The following is a 21,309-nucleotide window of genomic DNA, read 5'->3' as shown; positions in this document are numbered from 1 at the left end:
GAGAATGTCATGTATGGTTTCCTTTGGCTGCAGTCTGTTGTTGAACTATTTCTGTGAGAGCAAAGCAAAGTGAACTTCAGTCCCCACTCAATTAAACCCGATTTACTGACTCCCACATCCAGCTCTGCTTCATTTCTTCAACCTCTGCCTGCCTTTGAACAGTTCCCACATAAATGAAGGCTTCAGGAAAGACGGATAGGAGAGATGAGAGCAACAAGAAAGGGATGAGTGGAAGACAGCTTTGATTGTTTCCATTAGTGATGATGGACATAACTGGAAGAGCATCTTCTGCCTCCCTCCCATTTATGTAATGCACTCAGACGCACACTTTCACCTCTGTAGTACCATGTTTTGCAGTGCAGATTGAAAGAATAATAGAAAATAGTTGGGTTTGCTGTCACCTTTTAAAGGATGTAATGCCTTCTGGTAGTGTTAGCTCGATAAATGATTAGTGAGCTTCCACTTGAGCTCATACGGACTCAGCTGCCTAGCTGCTTAAGCAAACTCAGTTACTGTATGATAAAGTAAGAAGAGGAGTCTATGTGCTAACTGGCAGTGCAGGTATAAATATACAGGGATTGAAAGACGAGCTAATGGGAAGCTGCGCCTGGGTGAGGATTTCTGTCTCCATCTCTTCCGTTTCTCTGTATCTCTTACCGTGGAGCATAGCTGTTTTTATTCCAAGTCAAGTCTCAAGTCATTTGCAAGAAGTCTGAGTCGAGTCTCAAGTTTGTCAGATGAAGAGTTTAAGTCAAGTCTTGAGTCTGTCAAAAAAAATCTCAAGTCATTCACAATAAGAAGTCTAAGTGAAAATTCAAGTTGTTCAAGATCAGTCCAAGTCAGGTATCAGGTCAGTCAGAAACATCTCAAGTCAGTCAAGACAGGTTCAAGTGAAGTCTTGTGTCTCTGTGATCAAGTCTCAAGTTAGGTTTAAATGTTTTTTGAGACAAGTTCAATAGAAGTCTCAAGTCAGATCAGATCAAGACTCAAGTCATGACATGAGTCATTGAAGACAAGTCGAGTCTTAAATTGTCAAAATAAGTCTCAAGTCATTCGAGACAGTTACAAGTCCATTCCCAAGTCTGTCAGTGCAAATCTCAAGTCATGTTTCAGATCTGTCGGAGCCAGTCTCAAGTCATATTAAGCAAGTCCAAGTCATGTCTTAAAGGAGAATTCCGGTTATTTGACACCTGGACCTTATTTATAGGTGGGTGTGTGCTGGTATACTCACACAGACGATTGTAGTGCAGCTCGGAGTCCTTTGGAAGTTATTTACATCCAACCGATCGTGACCGCAGCTCACCGGGGCCACGGCAACGGAGCTTTTAAATATGAATTATCTGCCGCGAAACTCGCTCATTTTACCTACATTTTGTCATAAATGGTCAGTGTTATCATCATGTTAGCTCAGCTAGCTTGTTGTCGTCTTCACCCAAACAAACTTTTGATGACGTCATAGGCATGTGCCGCCAAAACTCAGCTGATACTCTTTGTACCGTGCCGTCCACGCTGTTTTACGCTCGGCTGCACTGCTACATGGTTCGCCATTGTGTATTTCCACTTTGTCCAAACAAAATGACTAGTTCGTCAAAGTTCAGCTTCCACCGGCTTCCTTTGGACTACCCGGAGTTACTAAAGCTCTGGCTTGTTGCGCTCAAAATGGATACGAATATTGAAGTGGAAGAATTGAAGCGGGCGAGTCATCGGGTCTGCAGTGCTCACTTCGCTCCGGAGGACTTTATTCCCACGAAGCCAAAGAAAAAAGGCAAGCAACCACAGCGTCAGAACCTCAAGAGACACCTCTACAACAGAAATAGCCACGAAAACAAAGTGAAACAGCTGAGTTTTGGCGGCGCATGCCTATGACGTCATCAAAAGTTTGTTTGGGTGAAGACGACAACAAGCTAGCTGAGCTAACATGATGATAACACTGACCATTTATGACAAAATGTAGGTAAAATGAGCGAGTTTCGCGGCAGATAACTCATATTTAAAAGCACCGTTGCTGTGGCCCCGGTGAGCTGCGGTCACGATCGGTTGGATGTAAATAACTTCCGAAGGACTCCGAGCTGCGCTACAATCGTCTGTGTGAGTATACCAGCACACACCCACCTATAAATAAGGTCCAGGTGTCAAATAACCGGAATTCTCCTTTAAGTGACTCTATACAAGGCAAAGTCTCAAGTCATTCAAGACAACTACAAGTCTGCTCTCATATTTGTCAGAGCAAGTCTCAAGTCATGTCTCAACTCGAGTTCAAGTACAAGTCAATTCCCAAACTGGTTGAATGTCAAGGTATTCAAGGGTCCCAAGTGAAAATTCAAGTCCTTCAAGATAAGTCAAAATCAATTATCTTTCAGGCACATCTCAAGCCATTGAAGACATGTCTCGAGTCTGTCAAAGTAAGTCTCAAGTCACTCAAGACAATTCTCAAATCTCTGATCGCAAATCTCAACTCATTCTAGAAGTCAAGTCTATTCTCAAGTTTCTAAGGGCAATTCTTAAGTCTCAATTTATTGAGACAAGTAGAGTCTCAAGTCATTTCCTAAGTCGGTCGGGTGTGAAGTAAAAAGAAATTCTTTGAAGTCTTTCAAAATAAACCCAGACAAAGTATCAAGTTTGTCAGGAAGCTTTCAGGTCATTCGTGTGTTAGTCAAGTCTTGTATCTGTGAATTCAAATCTCAAATTATTCAAGACTCCGGCTAAAGTCATTTGAAAAAAGTCTATCACTGTCTTACACTTTTGTTGTTCTGGGACTTGCGAGGAATCTTGCCAGGCTTCAGCCTATGCGCTGAACACACCGTGGTGGATGAGGTAAAGAGGCAGCTACGGGTGTTGTTCAGATATGACGATCAGCAAGAGACTATTCGTTTGAAACAATGGCAGCTCCTCAAGAGTTTAGCGTAGATACTGCTATAGCATCTGTTGGAGAGTAAAATTCATTAAAAGAAGAGCAAAGAACAACAACAAAGGCTTTCCTCGATTAAAAAAAGGTGCTTTCACTCTTCTCGAGACTGGTTTCTGTGAGAGTTTGATTTGCCATTTGGCTCCACTGGTAGCGCTCTCCTACTGTTGATCTGACGGGTTGAAGTGAGCCCTTGATATATAACTATAATAGAGAGATGATTCGTCCAATCACCTGCAAAATATTTTTTGAAAGCAAACAGTTTCTAGTGGCGAAGTACTTGTTTTTGTTTATTTTAATTGAGGCCAGGTCTCATGACTGTGGCTGTGCTATATAGGCTGGTTGAATTACACATTTGTTTAAACTTGGTCAAGAGTTATTCTAGTCTAGCCAGTGTTACCAAAAGAGCTCCATGCTTAGTCAGAACTGGCTTTTTTATGGCTATTTGGCTTAACAAATGGTTCTATAAACAACTACACTTGTGAAAGTTATTGGGCTCTAACTGTGCTTTTAGACTCAAAAGCTTCCCGAATATAACCTTTTATATTGTTGACAAAAGAACACTTAGGAATCCTCTTTTTCATGGTGTCCTTACAGTATGTATGTTAACTATCCATCCATCCATCCATCCATCCATCCATCCATCCATCTTTCCAATCTACTGTTATTCACATCATCAGCCCAGAGCATTATCTCATTCTAGACAGGTTGCCAGACATCTGAACCGGATGTAAGGGAGCCGGTAGCAGTCGCTGGAAAGTATGCCGTCCACTTCCTGAGAAAACATTCCTGCTCGTATTGTTGTGGTTGTTTTATTAGTACTGTAACCCCTGTGAGGGCTTGATAAAAAAGTGTAATGGTTCAAATACTGAAGGAAACATGATGATCAAAGTTTTTACAAGCGGATAAAATGGTGGAGTTGCATTGTTACACAACTAGTAGGAAAAAGTTGAGGTTTCTATTTAGCGTATGGGAATTTAGACAAGCACTGTAAAAGTTCATCTCACTTTATTTCAGTGCACGTTCTCCGTCACTTTGAAATTTTTCTAATCCCTGAAGGCACAAGCTTGATCTCACATGCATTTAGCAGTTGTGCAACATCACAGTGAGAAATTGCCTCTACCAGTTGAGAAAATAAAATGCCACAAAACCACCACAACTCAGCACCAACCTCCGGATTTGTGCTTCCTAACAGATTTAGTACTGTTGTATGTTCTTTAAATAGAACTCAAACAAGAACATTCATCAACAAAGGGCAACTATTATAGATTTTTGATAATATAGTGAAACTAGTTTTCTGCATTTTAATCCATCCTGGAGGAGCAGTGGGCTGCCAACGTACGGTGCCCGGGGGAACACTGACCGAGAAATTAAGTGGGGAAACCAGAGTACCTGGATGAACCCTCTCAAGTGTGGTAGGAACATGCAAACTCCAACCAGAAACGCCCTGTAAAGCACTATATGAATGCATTTTTTTTTGCAGGTTTTGCATTCTCAGAATAATAGCATTTGCAGCAGCTCCAAAAGCTGTGACTCCAAGCTCATAGAGGCCTATAAGGTACTTGAAGTTGCAAAATGAAGTAACCTTAATTACCAAGAGCACTGCAGCCTAGCACTACAGGAGCTACAACCAAGTTGTCAGAATAATGATGAACAGTACCTCAAGCAGGCTTTACGGCCTGGCTGAATAACTGCGGCCGCATAATTTGTATAGACGTGTTTGCTAGTGATTAAGCAAGGTGAACCTGAAGGCAGCTCAGGCCTCATAACAAGTTGAACCACACATGACAAAGACAGGAAAAAACCCTGCGAGTGTGGAGACATTCACATAGACATAAATGAAAGCAACAGTGTGAAGGGGGATTGGGTTAAAATGCTAGTGTTAGCATTAGCTCAATGCACTGCTATGTAGTAGTAGAGCAGGGGAGGCAACCGCCATTCCGACATAACGCCATTCCGACATTAGGCCCTAATTGTCGGAATGGCAACACTTAAACCTTTAATGAAACATCCCATCATTCCAACATTTTTTGCCTCCTAAGGTCAGAATGGTGGTATTTATTTATTTTTTAAATGTCTTGCCATTCCAACACATCTTTTAAAAGGGTTAGGGTTAGGGTTATGGGTTGCAGATTATGGTGAAACTTTGTCAGAATGCCGGGATGTTCGCATGTCGGAATAGTGGTATGTTGGAATGGTGACATGTCGAAATGGCGGTATGTCGGACTTTTGGGATATCGGAATGCCAGCATGTAACCGTAGAGCAGCTGGCCTAGATGTGGCATGGTACATGTGGTATATGTAGTTTTTGGATTGCCACTTGCATGGCTAGGTATCACTACATTTAAGCAAGAAAACATTTTTCTTTTATGTTTGAGAAAAACAATTATTCTATTGTGTACGCCAAAGTAACTTCCTCCATCCACTTTGTCTTGGTTATTTAGTGGGCAGGAATTTGGCCTGGGTTGGACTGTTGTTTGGAACTTGGTGTATAATTGTTCGAGCTGTCATGTCCAGCATCCTGGACATCAGTTTACACCGAGACTTTAATGAGAGCTGGGAAACCCACCAGCACTGCTGCAACTGTGCCTGGGTGTGTCTCATGTTCATATGTTATGGCTATGTGTGATTTCATCCACGTTTGGACATATGTCATCTCATACTTCCTCACACTCATGCAAGAACACACGTGTGTGAGTATGTATCCTAAAAGGCACATGTTATGTCTGTGTGATCTCACCCACATGCCACCAGCGCGTCTTACCTCATACTTTCACACTTCCCTGTAAGTCTGAGACAGAGCGAGCGTGTGTGTTAAAGTTCACTGAGCCGTCCCGGGCGCGACACCAACCAGCGCAAACATCTCTCATTTATCTTTCCTGTCACTTTTTCCAGAAAGAAAGAATAGAGGGAAAAGAAAGGAGGGGTATTGTTTTTGCTAAAGGAGTGGAAAAATAGAACAAGGTTTCCCCTGAGGGTGCGGCTAGCCTGTGATGTCATATGGTTGCCATGGTTACTGCGTGTAATCATTGTGTGTGCATGAGGAGGAGACGGTGATTTGAAGTTCCTGTCATGCATTGTTAATAGTCAGACAAACAGACGAAGTGCAGGCTTTACACAAACATATTAATAACACACCCATTTTGACAAGTGGTTGTTATTGGCTGTGAGAGCAGGTGCAGCAATACATCAGACGAGGCAAACTAGCTCTGTTCACCTCAATACCTCCTCTCCTTTTTACCACTTATACAATTAATTTCTATAAACAAGTGTGTGTGTGTGTGTGTGTGTGTGTGTGTGTGAGCCAATGTGGATGTGTATTACTAACGTTGTGGGGTCATAAGAGTGTTTACAAAGGCACATTGTTGGGACTTGTCTTCCTTTTGGGGACAAAATGCAAGACCCCATCACATACTTCAATGCAGTTTAGGCTGAAGACTTGGTTTATGGGTTAGGGTTAGGCTAGGCTGGGGTCAGAGTTAGGTTTAGGGTCCGAGAAATGAATTTATGTCTATGTAATGTCCCCAAAAGTAATGGAGAGTAAGTAAAATGTGTGTGCATTTATATGTTTTTGCATAATTAGTATAGTATAGTATAATAGAGTATAGTATACTGTAGTTTACTGTTATATAGTATTATCTAGTATTGAATAATATAGTATAGTATGGTATAGTGTACTACTTCAAATACTTGGATGCTATTAAAAATGCTGATAACTACTTGGATACTGCCTTTTTAAAAAAAACATAAAAACATTTTAGTAAACCCTCTCACTCATCTTGTCAACCTATCCATCCAGAATTGTAAGGTGCCCTCACTTAAATCCTCATTGGGACAAACAGCTTTTTCTGTTTTTCGGTGATTAACATGTGGAATTCCTGAATCGCTGAACTCAAACTGGATCCTGAGTGGGATCATTTTAAACTCAAACTAAAACAGTTTCTGTAGAGGGATCAGTTATGTACTCATTAATGATTTGGTGCTTCTTGTTTTATGGTGTTTTATTGATTTGTATTACACTTTGTGTTTTATGTTGTTCTGTCTGTATTATCTTGTACGTATTTTTTGCTGAGTCCGTGTTTGTACTGTAATTAATGTATTTGTTAAGTTTAAGAGTCATCAGGGCTCGTCATCTGTTGACCATGAATGTCAAAAGATCATGGCATTGCATCCAGTAGTTGTCAAGATACAGACAATAATACAATATGTAAAACACAATCAAATTAAACTTGTACGTCCTTTGGTTAATAATAGTTTTTTTGGTTAAAAAACCTGATGCTGCCCTCATGATATTTGTTCCATTTTGTACAATGGCTTTGGTTTTGGAATAAGCTTGAAGCCATCCATGTTTCAGGCGGAAGCATTTGTATTTTGCTTTTCAATGTGCTTTGTGTAATCTCTCTCTCTCTTCTTTTTTTCCCTTCCTCTGTCCTTTCTTTCCCATCCTCTTTCCCCTCTCCCTGTCATATACCCTTCTGCCCTTCCTCTCCCCTTCTCTTCCTCCCTCCCTTATCGCAGTATGTGGTTGTGAACTGGCCCAGGGAGGCTTCTTTGTGCGGCAGGGCGAATACATCTGTACTCTGGACTACCAGCGAATGTACGGAACTCGCTGCTTCAGCTGCCAGGACTTCATTGAGGGAGAGGTGGTGTCCGCCCTCGGAAAGACCTACCACCCTCGCTGCTTCGTCTGTGCCTCTTGCAAGTAAGAAACAGGATGTGAAAAGTAGGGTCCAAAACCACATTCAACACACATGTGATCTGGCTGTTTCTTCCAGGGTTTGCTTGCAAGTCATCTTTGACTTCAAAGGTCCCCTAATTATGCAATTTATTTTAATTCATACCTTCATTTACCAGAAAATGTTTATATGGTAAAATGTTCAAAAAACACATTATTTTTCTCATACTGTTCATTTTTGCAGCACCTCTATTCACCCTTTGTCTGAAAGCAACAATTTAGTGTCTGTTGATGACCTGTGATTGGTCGGCTCTTTCAGGCCTGAGAAGGCCCCGCCCACCATGTTTCTGTATCAGCTCTGCCAGTGTTTTTGCATCCACGTACGTGCTGGGAGCGTGGCTGAGCACAGTGACATCACGACCTTGTGAAAGTCCTGACAGCTCATTTAAAGGTGCAGTGTCTGAATATGGCCTGTCCAGCATTTCTCCATTTCACAATATTTCACCTCAACCTGCTTTGTAATCAGCAAAGACGTGGAAATCTGTCGTTCTACAATAAGGGACCTTTTAGAACAGTCGGTCAGACATCTCTTAGACTTAAGTCATAGCACTAAAAAGCCATATTATCCTCCTCAATTGGAGGAAACATGGCAGGAAAAGCAGAATATTCATAAAACAGTTACAGTGCACATGGGCGAGACAGTCTTTGAAGTGCTAATAAATACAGTATATGCAATTCCATGATAATTGTTCTCCATCACCAAGCTCCAGAATACTGTACTGTACTGCTGTATTTACCTTGAGGTGACACTGTTTGTCTCTAACTCTGACTATGACTTGAAACCTGGGACTTCTAACCCTGACTCTTGATCACAACACTTTTTCCCCAGCCCTTACCCTTAAAACATTATAGTGGTCATCCAAGATCTAGAACATATTTGCTATACTATATGTGATTACCATAGAGACGGCCAGATATGAATAGGATGACTGTAATGTCTCATCAGTTGGTTGCCTGGCCCCTCCTTGTACTTTCCCATGACTTAAAAAGCGAAACACAAAAACGTTGTTTCAGGGAGATATTACACACATCTTCATCAGCAAGACTCCTCTGCTGTAGGTGTCATTCACAAACACATAAAACCATAATACACGTGCGCGTTTAAATATAGGAACGCACATGGAGACACATGTAACTGCAAGTCATCGGCATCTTCACCTGTTCCCGTTCATGTGTGACGGTGTAATGTGTGCGTGTGTGTTGTGTTGCCAAGAAAGGTAATGGGAGCCTCTCTCAGGCAGGAATTCTAAGTGCGTGGTCACTCAGTGCGGCCACTTAGCCCATTCCCACAGCTAGTGTTAAGTGTCTTTTGAACTGGGGGTGGCTTTTTCTGTGTATTTGTGTGTGTGTGTTTGTGCTATCATACCTCCGTGATCCCCATGCTGAACCTGAGATCAGAATGTTCCAGTGTGGCATTTGAGGTTTGTAATGTGATCATCAAACTTCTGTGCTCCTCTTTCAACAAATATCGCTTTTGTGGTGGCAAAACAGACAAGCTTATTGTGCAGAATATAAAAATAGAGCTGAGAGAAAGAGAGCCAATCCTGCTTGAGATGAGACTTCAGACTCAGCTGTGTGTGTGTCCCATGGTACCAGTGCTGTATTAATCATCAATAATTCATCAAGAGTAATCTGGTTTTTCACTCTCACTGTTCAGGTGCTACTTCGCATTTTCACCTGCAACTGCAAATCTGTGTATTAATCTGCCTCCATCTCTCTACATACAGCAGTATTTCAACATTTTAAGGGCTCAGTTCACATGTTCAATAACACTAATAGACAGTTGTAAACAAAGCAAATTCCATTCAAATGAGCTCGGTCATAAGTTCAGTGCAGAATCAACAAACAGTGATGAGTGTAATACATTTAAAGGGATAGTTCACTCCAAAATCAAAAATACATATTTTTCCTCTGACCTTTAGTGCTATTGATTCATCTAGATTGTTTAGGTCTGAGCTGCCGAACTTTTGACATACTGGCCGAACAGATGTCTGTCTTCCCTCCAGTTCAATGGAACTAGATAGCACTTAGATTGTAGTGCACAAACCTAAAAAATAAAAAAATATATATATATTTTAAAAACTCAACAGCAATGTCTTTTTCTAGAAATCGTGACGCGGTTACTCAAGATAATCCAAGACCTTGTTGTTAGCAGTTTAATAGGAGCTCATTTCTTTCCAAATCCCCTTGCTTTAGAGGGGACGAGAGGCTAGCTATCTTAGCCAACTTACCTGTCTAATGCTAAAGCTCAGTGGAGGAGGACGCCATTAAAGTTACATGACACGCTGTCACAAGCAAGAGTCTCTCGTACATGAGTTGATGCTTGTTTCCCTCTGAGCGGTGATGCAGCGTAGCTTGTTGGGGAGAAAATAGTAGCGTGATCACATTTGAGAGAAGGCAGAAATCTCCAGAGAAACTCAGCAACTCATACTGAAACAATCTAGATGGATGAAATAGCACTACAGGTATAATTTGGGGGTATTCTGCCATACAAATCATGAGAATGCAAGTAACTATCATATATATAACTATCATAAAATAAAAGACCTGAAGGTGAATATTTGTTTTGTTTGACTAATAAACAAGGCTAAGAGTCTGGAGCCATGCTAGCAGCTCTGTGAGCCTCCAGGGACATCAAGTCTTTGAGCTAAATGCTATATTCAACATGCTTACATGGTCACAAAGACACTGCTAACAGACTAAAGCGCAGGTAATGATTACCATAGTCATAATCTTGGTGTAGCAAAACACACAAAGTGCAGCTGTGGGAATGACAACTTTGACTTGATGACAGTGCTAGACCGTCACCGAGGCGATTGCAAACCATCTTGATGTGGAAAAAATGTCTCTGCTGAATTTAATTTAATCCATCCAATAGTTGTCGCAACTTTTCAGTCTGAACTACAAATATTAACCCCATGGCCAAGCTATATTCTTTAATGTGAGACTTGAAAGTAAATCTAAACCCTGACTTTACCAACCTCAAAAGTAAATGTTGTGACTGTTTATACACTGATAACCTATAATTTCAGCTCTCCCAGTCTGCCAGGATGTATTTATCTCTCAGTAGCTTGCTGTGACAGTGTGACAGCACCTCTAATATCACATTTCCATGCTGTCGGAAGCAGCACGTGGCAGCCAGTCAGAGCCCCTGCTCTGTGAAGGAATCATCATTCCTTCTGTGCTTGACTCAGTGACAGCGGCTGAGCTGTAGCAGCACGTCAGACAGCCAGGAGACATCAACGTTGTGTCATCGTGTTTTTAATGCTCCTATCAATAGTTTAATGGCATTTGTCTCTAAAGGGATTTTGGCTGGGGAATGAAAATGCAATAAATCAACAAATTAATCTGGTCATTTCCTAGCAGCAGCCGCTTCTATGGCTGAATGTTGAAGTCAACATGTCAACATGCTGTTAGTTGCTTCTCCAGTTGCCTACTACCTCCTGGAAAACTGAAAAACCATAAAGAAAAGTGGATACATCTCATCGTCTCACACAAAGATACAAGCTTAATGCTCTATTTAACGTTTAATGTATGTCCTGATGGTGACTTTTGTCACACCTGAACATCACAGTCATACAGTATGTGATGGTTGCACACCTCAATCCAAAACCATGGGCATTAATCAGCTCTTATAACAGCCACCCCTCTTTTGGACCATCAGATGTTCGATTGTGGCTGCAGGGGGTTGCTTCTATTCAACCACAAAAGCATTAGAGAGTGCCAACACTTATGTGTAGGATAGCCAGGACTCTGTGAAGGCTGGGACAACTACTTATTTATGACGCTGGTGGTTAACAAGTAGGAAGCACCTACCTAAAACAGCTTTGACCTATCGAGGCATGGACTCCGCAAGACCTCTGTTGGTCCTAACAATAGAGAAGCCTGCATGTGAAACCAAAAGCCGAACATGCAACCTCAACTTATCTCCCACTGACTGAAAGCACACCTGAACACACCACAGTTCCGAGCCGCTCCTTCCCACTTTTCGTTACATTCCCACCGTCACGCATTGCTGAAAATGCCAGCTTTCTTCAGTGCAGCAGTTAATATAAGGGAGCAACCACACATATTTGGATTTCACCTTCAGCTGTGCCACAGTCTTCAACCTTGCTTGACAAGCTACAGACTGTTTGCGTGATAACTAAACTAAATGATCCAGAGGAGACGTTGCGCAACCGAAGCCTCTCATCCCTGCAGAAGTAGGGAATTTCCCTCAGAAAGAAATGGGCCTCTGCTGAGCCCCGCTTTCTTCACCCACGCCCACTCCACTGTTTCTCCGCTCAAACGCCGAGAACAGCCGCCATCAGATACTAGTTATTGATAGCATGTATTGCAAGCTTAGAGCTGCATATATTGTGGGTGTTGTGGACCGCTGAGTCGTAGTTGTTTGCTTCTAATACTGTAAAGTATTGTGATTGCTGCTGCCTTTGTGCTCATCCCAAGATGATTTGAGCTTTTCCAGTGTGAGGATCAGTCTCACCACCGCGTGAGCACACAATAATCTCTATCTGGAACAAGGACGGGAGGAAGGTGACTGAGCCTGAGTTAATTCACCGGCTACCGAGTGACAGAAACTGAGCTATTGTGTCTCTCCACGGCCGTTGCTTCCTTAATGCGCTCCAAGCATTAGCTCTTTTTCCTTCTGTCCCTGCTAACCTACACATACACACACATACCTACATGCATCCCCTCACACACTCTGGTGAACAGATTGTTTGAGCTAACTATGCCTCCAAGCCATTGTTCACTCAGACACGTGCCTGAATCGCAACAATAGTGTTCAGTTCTGTCCGACGCCACTCTGATTTTAAAGACACGTAGTAGGTCGGCGGCACAGCTCGACCATTGTCTCATTCAAGTCTCCCAGTGACCTGCTGACCACCCCAGGTGTGACGTATACTCTGACATGCCAACATGCGCCATCTTGAGCTCTCGTGTGACATGATCTCCATGAACTCACATCCACCCTTCTCTAGCTGTAGTTGGATAATACTGTAGATGTTTATTCATTGAGGTGTTACTGACGATTGATCAGTTTTGTTAATGATAAATACATTCTATTATACTGTAAAGAGCAGTTGTCCGTGATTATTTGTGCATGTTTATTGTGGTAACAGCTGGTTGCGTGCTTGGAATCATTTCCTTCACTGTTTTGTTACATTTTAAAGTGAACACCCCTTTTTGAGACTGATATCCTGTTTGGTGATTGGTCCCTGATTCTAGGGTGGTGCCCCATAATTATTATGAATTATCATAATTATTCATTTGTATTATTAGTCATAATTATTTTGTATAATTGCTGATTGTCCTGAGATTGACTCAGAATCTGTGGTTAAACGTCTTTGTTTTTTAAACGATAGCTGTCTTTGTTTCAAGCCTCATTTTACAACAGTCCTAGAGGAATGGTGGGGTTAGAGTGAGGAGTTTACACTAATAAATGCTGAAATAATGCATTGAAATGAAATAAATTCTAAAAACTAACAGCAACATATTCAAATAAAACAGAAATACTCTTGGGTAGCTGTAAAACCTTCTATGGTGGGTTGGGTTCTTCCCCATGATGTCAGCATTTCTAAAGTCCTGGCTGTGGCCCTGCTCAACATCTTGCAACAGTCTGTTTCTTTTATCAAAAATCTCCACTAAATGTTCCTGCCCCTCCCTGACAACATCTGGTCATCATAATATTATTCAAGGTTCATTTAATTGTCATTTTACAACATAGGGTTATGCAACAAAAAGGAAGTTGTAATCCATTTATGCTACGCAAGAAAGAATGATTTACGGTTGAGGGGGAGTTCAGGAGTCAGACAGCCTGAAGAGGAAGAGGAAGAAGCCACTCTGTACTCTGGAGATACTTATGTATCTTTTGCCAGACAGCACCAGGGTGATTATTGTTTTTCCTTCATGTTTCGGATCGGAGAACTTCTTAAGGTTTTGGAGGATTTTACTCATGTGTTTGCAATAAAAACCTTCCTCACCCTGCATTAAGAAGCTGCTGAGCCACCTCAAACAGTTCTGTCCAATCATGAGCTTGTTTCCGAGGCTTAGAATGGATTTGGAAAGCTTAGGGATGCACAAACCATATCAGACGACGCCATTAACTGATGTTCTGTCTGTTTTCTTTGTTTGCAGACAGCCATTCCCGGCTGGCGACCGAGTGACATTTAACGGGAAGGAGTGTATCTGCCAAAAGTGTACCCAGCCTCTGCCTGCCAACAGCCCTGCACCCATACAGGCTGTCCACAGTCAGTACTTTGTTTATGTCTTTCTGTGACTTGTCTCTCTAAAGCATAAATCATAAAAACTGCAACCTGCAAACTGTATTTAGTTGACCTGCTCATTATTGTAATTTTCTCAAATTGGTACTTTCTTAAATTGTGTTAAGTCATCCCTCTCTCAGGAAACCAAAATGTCTTTTCATCCTTTTTGCTCAATGCTAGTGAAGAACGAACTATTCCACTTCAGAAAGTTCACTTCAGTATTATTTTATTGTAATGCCATTTTCCCTCATATAGCAACTAACCTCCTTTTGTCTGGTTGTGCTCTGTGCAGACTGCTGTGGCTGTGGGAAGGAGTTTAAGAATGAACAGTCTCTTGTAGCGCTGGACAAGCACTGGCACCTGGGCTGCTTCAAGTGTAAAGTCTGCAACAAGGTGCTCAATGCCGAGTACATCAGCAAGTAAGTCTCTAAAACACTTCACTTCACTTTTGACTTGTTATAAACTTCAACATGATCTCAATGTCCCATTTCCTGTTTCTTAATGTGAATCAGTTAAACTGATTTAACTCCCTGTATCCTAAGAGAAGCATTGTGAATATAATAGCTAATAACAAAATCTAAAAGTTGTGGATATATTTCACAATTACAAATACCATTTTTGCTGGTCTTTCCCCACTAGGATATTACAATTTGCTTCATTCTTTGGCACGTGGTTGTTAGGTTTAGAAATGTTACATAACCAGTGAAAAGTACAGCATAAGCTATTGGACAATCCCCGCAGCCTCAAGCAGCAATATCTAAAAGCTTGAATGATGATGATGATAATTATTTTACTTTATGCTTTACTATATTTCTAATGTTATACTGTTCTTATTATAACACCTTTTGTCTTTTATCCTTGAATTTACCCATTCATTTTGCATTTTATAGCATAGTGTAACATTGTTTTGTGTAGTGTTACCTTACCTGTAGTGTTATATTTTCTGAAACAGTTATCGTAACCCTGAAAATCACGTACCGTAGGAGACCTAATAGATAGTAGAGTAGATGCTGCTTGGACAGTCCTCTGGTCAACACCCTAATTAGCACAAATCTGATCATTATTGTGTGTTCATCAACATACTTTACATCTTTTGTCAAAAAATCAGTATTCAGTGCACACTAGGATACGATTCACGCTGTTTTATTACCAGTTACATTAAAAACAAGAAGAATTATTTGTCATTTGTAGCTAAAAGCATTGAAATTCCATCTTCTGACTTCTATTGCAATGATGTGCTGCTATAATAATAAATTATAGCACGTACCAGCATTTCACTGCACCTGCTGAGTGCTGTCGGCTCAGACAGGGTGCATGAGGCTCTGTGCTGTCTCCTGTGTGATGTCTCTAATCCACTGACTTGTCCTGTGTTGTCCTATCAGGGATGGAATCCCCTACTGTGAGATGGACTACCACGCAATGTTTGGTATCCAGTGTGAGAGCTGCAAGAAGTACATCACTGGAAAAGTCCTGGAGGTAACATTAATGACGGATTTATTTAGAGATGAATGGATGGATGAAATAGAATAGAAGTGAAACTAAGCATTTATGTATTTTGTTGGCATTATGACCGTGGTGTTCACCTACAGATGAGTGCGGATGTGTAGGGGACTGAATAAAGACAGCGAATAGCCTTCCAGCTTGCTATCTGCTGAAGCTAAATAAAGAGAGACACTCACAGACGTTAAGCTGTCGCTCTTTCGAGAAAAGGACTTTTGATGAATGAGAGCGAGCATGTCATTTATTCAACTGAACTTGAACGACACCCACACGGTCTTATTCTTAAGAAGTACTACTCATTCTTTATAAGCAGTTTTAAAATGCCTGACGTGGCTCTGGGGGAGCTTTGTCATGTCTGAGGTAACAGATTTACTCATGCTCTAGAAGTAACAGTCAGATTTTGTATCTGCAGAGACAGTGGAGACAAGCTTCTGAGGCTTAGATGGAAGTAAAAATCGCTTTTGAATAAGTTGCAAACACACATATCACCTTTGATAAGAATTCAAAGGTACAGGCTTTTGTGTACAACAATGTGAGCAGAGAAGTTGGAGACTTCTGATTTATAAATGATGAAATATGAAAATATAAAGAGAAAGAGATCCAGTATTTTTGAGTTGTATACATGTACCTGACAGAGGCGGAGTCGCATTCACTCCCATTGAAAGCTGCTCAGTGACACATGAAGCCGCCAGGCATGATTGTAATTACACAGTTTGGCCACTATGTCAAAAGGGCTTTGAAGCCTGGTTCTGTTCCTGGGGGCTTGGCTTTACCCATACAAGCAGGGGCGCCGCTAGGGATTTTGGGCCCCATGAAAAGAATCTTTACTGGGCCACCCAACACAGTGTCGAAATTTTTTTTAGCTATTTTAGCATATCATTTCATCATCATTAGGGGCCTCTCTGGGCCCCCCTCAATCATGGGCCCCTAGAATCCGTCTCCTTTACCCCCCCTTTTCGGCGCCCCTGCATACAAGTGACTTAAAGTCAGGACAGCTCAGCTTTTGCTGCTTTGATTTTGGCTGAATTTCTTATAACAAACTGTTGTTGTTGTTTTTTGATTCCCCAAATTTTATTGAAGTGCAACATTAACTTTGAACTTTGGTCCTCCAGTGCCTGCGTAGGCATTTATGCTTATTGTGATGAAATCTCTTGGCGTATCTTTAAATGCCTTACATCCCTACAATCTGTGCAACCTAAGCTGAAAGTCAATAAACCATATTAAATCATTAAGGTAATGAAATTATTTCATTTTTAAATTTCAAAAATATAAAAATATTTTCAAATTTGACCAAAATGAAATACCGAACATGTGTATACAAAAGATTTCTAGATGCAAGAACATGAACAAAATACTGCAATCAAAGGTAAAATATTATGTAAGGTAATAAACAATAATAAAGGACAGAAGGATAGAAAGTATGTCATAGATTAAAAAAAAAAAAACTTAAAATAATGAAATAATAACATCATCACAATCACACAACTTGCTTAGGCGGAAGACGGAAGCTTCCTGCTGCGAGAAGAATGAAAGCTCCAGCTATCATGGTTCAAATCAAAGGCGTGCCCCTTTAAATGGCATTGTTATCATGTTGTTCTTAATGTGATATACTGTAATCTCTTTAACATAATGTATCCTGTTATTGTATACTCCTCATACTTCTTATTCTCATATTTCCACTTAACAGATTCCAGCGCTGACACCATTTCCCCAAAGTGATCATTAAACTTTCATCACATCTTTTACACTCCTAATGCAGGGACAGAAGGAATGCTTCTAAACTAGCTACCTGTGTGTGTGCAGATCTAGGACCAGCACCTTTTCACGTGTGATTTTAGACTTTTCCCCGGTATGAAAACGACCAGTGCACATGCAGCTTTGAGAGGCAAACAGGGTGAGCTCTGCTGAGATTATGCATTAGTCCCTCCATAGCCCTGCTGTGTCACGGTCCACAGGGAATAACCAGCCAACCGGGAAGCGCTCTCTTGTTGGGCCTGCTCGGCAATTCAGCACAATCTCTCTTTTTTTGGCTGTGGGATAATGGCTTTGACCTCGCTCTCTACTGCACACACACATATTACCTCACCTTGTCGTCTCCCCCCCCCCCCTCAGGCAGGTCAGTCATTCAGTCACTCACTCGCTCTCAGGTACGTATGTGCTGTAAAACAAAGCCAGACAGCCTCCAGCTCCAGAAAATACTGAAAGCTACAGGACAAGTGACACACTCAGCTCTCATCCTTTTCCAAACGTCATCGCTATCCAAGTGTAATTAGATATGACGTGTTAGAGTCATCATCCACAGTTTGTAGCCGTCATTGAGCTGCCCCTGAGTCATTCTACTGTATGTGTGTGTGACCTGATTCAGTTTGTGTGAACAGTATATAGAGATGAAAGTGTAAATGTACCTTTTATCTTCATTTTGGAGGCAAATATTGTACTTTTTGCTCCATCTCATTGACATGGTAACTTTAGTTACTAGTTACGCAGAAAACACTGATACTGATGATCAGAGAAATGCTGCATATTGGATCTGATAATCAGTTCAACCGATAGTATCCAGTATATAATGTACATACTGTACGTGTACATATATGTATAATTAACTTTTATTTGTACTTTTAATACTTAAGTACATTTGATATCAAATATTTTAAGACCAAAGTAATAGTTATGACTTTGTGGTACTTTTACAACACTGACTGTGGTGAGGGTCGGTGTATTAGTTTATGTTTAACTGGCCCGACCTTTGCAGTGGTGTTACCACTGGCTTTAATTTACACGCGCCGCTGTTGGTCTTTCCACACGGAAACAGCACCAGCATATACCACTGATTCTAAGAAAAAAATATACTATGACTCATGGTTTACTGGACATATTTTTGTCCAGAACCATATTTCTGGACAGCAACAGCAGGGCCAGCCCTACAGATGCGAATGTCCGTGACTGAGTGAGTGAGCCAGGAAGTGACAGCATTCGAGTAGTGTTTGCTCAATCCACGTAAACGGTTATTATGTCACTGCTGAGGTGTTTCTGATCATCATCATCATCCTGGCAGCAATGACAAGAAAGTGCAGAAAGTAATTTTAAGTGTCAGGGTTAGTAAGAAACAAAGACTATAAACAGGCTGAGGGCTGTTTAATACCTGCAACACCTTCAACATATTGCGCAGATAATTGGCTTTTTGTTTCATTATGAACAAATTATTACAAAAGAGAAAAAAAATGTTCTGCAGACATGGCTGCAGAAGAAAACTATAAATAGACTTATTTGCATAAAAAAGTCTTGAACAAAAGGAATAAATTACTGTAAAATATGTTAATAATTAACATACTTAAAGGAACTTCTAACTACTTATGAAACCGTCTCAATTCATTAATGACCCAAACGAACAAGACCATCGGTGAGAAATACTGGCCGACTGGTCTGATCCTGAAAATTAAAACTACTTTTACGACGTGCTGAGGACGCAGCCTGAGGAAGGAAGCTGCAGAACAACTGCCTCATAAAGTAACATTTAATGCCTCTCTGCCGAGCTATACCTCACTATTGCCTTATTATTATTATTATGAAGACATAACAATGCTAGGGATTGTTGTTGAACAAATTTACTGTTCGGCTAACGAGCAACCAAATCTGTCAACTGTAACATCGCTAAAACAAAGTGTGCCTTGTTTCACCAGAGTCATATTGCAGTCATTAATCTTACATACCCACAAGTAGATACATTACCTGGTTAGCCATGCACCATGCAAACAGCTGTGTTTGAAAAAGTTAAATAGTATTAAAACTATGTTGTGTCTAATTTTGATCACAGATTCATGTACAAGCCAAATCGAGATCTTTACAAGACAAGGTCTCATACCACTTTTGTCCACAGGGGGCAGCAAGAATCACCAAAACATTGAAGGTTTAATGTAGCTGCTTTAATATCATGTCATCCAGTGTAAACTGAAGCAGCCATTGTCAGAAATCCTGTTGAGATGAAAAGACACTGAGCGTGATTACAGTTATATGCAACAACAACCGCTGTTCCTCGTGTTCCGTATGGTCAAATATTTTCCTGCTGTTTGTCAGACGGTCTGTTTTAAACGTCAAATAAAACAAAACCGGTCATGTATGTGTTGCCACCGTCCATGCAACCTAACCTGCAGGCCCAATGGACATGACAAGACAGCAGAATAGGCGCAGTCAGGATGAGGTAGACTGACAGGCCTGAAGGAGAAAGAGTCCATTAGAGATTCAGGTAGAAATGGGTGCAGAGGAATGCAGTTTTTTAGAGACGCGGTCTGTTGTTCTGCCGCGATGAAGGGATCGGACACAGGATACTCTCCTTGGGCGGAGAGAGGGATGAGAGGAGGAGAGGAAGAAAGCTTTCAGACGGGGGGTCTTGGAAGCTCCCGCCGTGACCTCGGAAACAACAGAGCGGCATTATACGGACAAACAACAATCCCTCGCTCTCACTTTCTCTCCGTTCTTTCATCGCACGACGTTCTCTCCTCTCATAAACACCTCTCAGGTTCCAGCGTCTGGATAGCAGGGGAAACATGAGGAATGAGATGAGAGCATGCACCTGAGTGTTTGTGTGTAAATGACATCACCCACTTCCATTTCCTGCTGTGTCGTGCTGTGTTAGGCAATGAGGTGTGTACCTGAAACGCACCTGTATCTAGTAAGTGTGGATTTGTGTTCTTGCGTCGCTCAAGACAAGTTTCTCATCATCCCTTAAAAATAGAAAAGGGAGGTTTCAACCAGCGCTCAGTTAATACTGTACGATATTAAAGATTATATTACATGCAAACTAATAACTGCTACGGCACTTTTGGTATCATTTGTTATTTTCAAATGAGCTGCCAGCAGACACAGTGTTAGTACAGAAGCCGTTTCCAGTCTTTCTACCTGTGCTGTGCTGCACTTTGAAACAGTGACTGCAAGACTGAGCATTCAAAATGTCATGGCATTTGTCAGAGATCAGAGAGTCCACTTCACGGGGACGAAGCGAGTCGATAACTGGAGCTGGCAGCAGTGGAGGAGGTTGAACTGAAACTTTGTTGTTTTGCGATTCATCTTTATTGCCCAGCAGCTCACTGCTGAGGTGATTATTTATCACTGGTGCCGATCTGTGACTGGTCTCTGCAGTGGTCTATATGTAAATGGGTAAATAATGAGGTAGCTGTTCTTTGGAGCTGGCTGCCATGATTCTCCCACCTCTCTACCACAGCTGCTTTTAAAACCTTAAACTCTGCAGGAGTCTCGTTCACAAACCTCAACCCTGGCTGACCAGCTACATCCCCGTTTCTAACTAAAACATTCAATCATTCGGCCAGAAGTTCATGCCCCCGACAAACCATCCTCAACCCCTCCTCTTCCTCGACTTATCAGTCCTGCAGGACAATGAATATGATAAATATTCCCTTGGATTCTGACATAGGAAGGATTAGCAGTGCTATCTCCTTTCCTGCCTTCTTTCCATGTTTGAATTTCAATCCAGTTCCAGCCTTTTATCTCTGGCCCTGAATGTTTCTAAGTCAACATCCTCCATTCTCCATTTCACGGTCTATTTATCTGCTTCAGCACAAGTATGAGATTTTTGGCATGGTGTCCACAAAATGCTGCCAGTTCTCAAACACCTGGCCTTACTTTTTCTCCCAGTAATACCTGGACCTGGAGTCTCCTGACTGATTTGCAGTCAGTTCATCACGGCTGGGGTTGCCAGCTTTCTCCCTCTGCTGTCCATTGGCCCAGAGTGCACCTACACTGCTCCTTACCCAACACAAGTGCTCCACCTTGTGGCTACATAATGAAACACAACCTTTTCTTAGATGTCATTTGTAGCTGGTTGCACTTTAATCAAGTAATGCTAATTGGGGTCTGAACTACAATTAGCTCCGCAGCACTCCTTATTCACG

General features: G+C 41.4%; 1 protein-coding gene across 9 annotated transcripts in view; it reads left to right on the top strand.

Moving 5' to 3' along the window:
- The window catches only part of ablim2 (actin binding LIM protein family, member 2), a 98,276-nt gene that overhangs the window by 45,191 nt on the left and 31,776 nt on the right, over window positions 1–21,309 (top strand). For all 9 annotated transcript variants that reach the window (XM_084345047.1, XM_084345040.1, XM_084345044.1 and 6 more), the window contains exons 3-6: window positions 7,424–7,607; window positions 13,776–13,888; window positions 14,196–14,322; window positions 15,286–15,379. In XM_084345047.1, coding sequence (XP_084201173.1) covers window positions 7,424–7,607; window positions 13,776–13,888; window positions 14,196–14,322; window positions 15,286–15,379 — 518 coding nt within the window. The remainder of the gene's footprint in view (window positions 1–7,423; window positions 7,608–13,775; window positions 13,889–14,195; window positions 14,323–15,285; window positions 15,380–21,309) is intronic.

This window comes from Pagrus pagrus (assembly GCF_965226575.1).
Source record: "Pagrus pagrus genome assembly, chromosome: 22".
In the NCBI taxonomy this organism is placed as follows: domain Eukaryota; kingdom Metazoa; phylum Chordata; class Actinopteri; order Spariformes; family Sparidae; genus Pagrus; species Pagrus pagrus.
The sequence above is the reverse complement of the archived record's forward strand: the minus strand, read 5'-3'. Positions and strand labels throughout refer to the sequence as shown.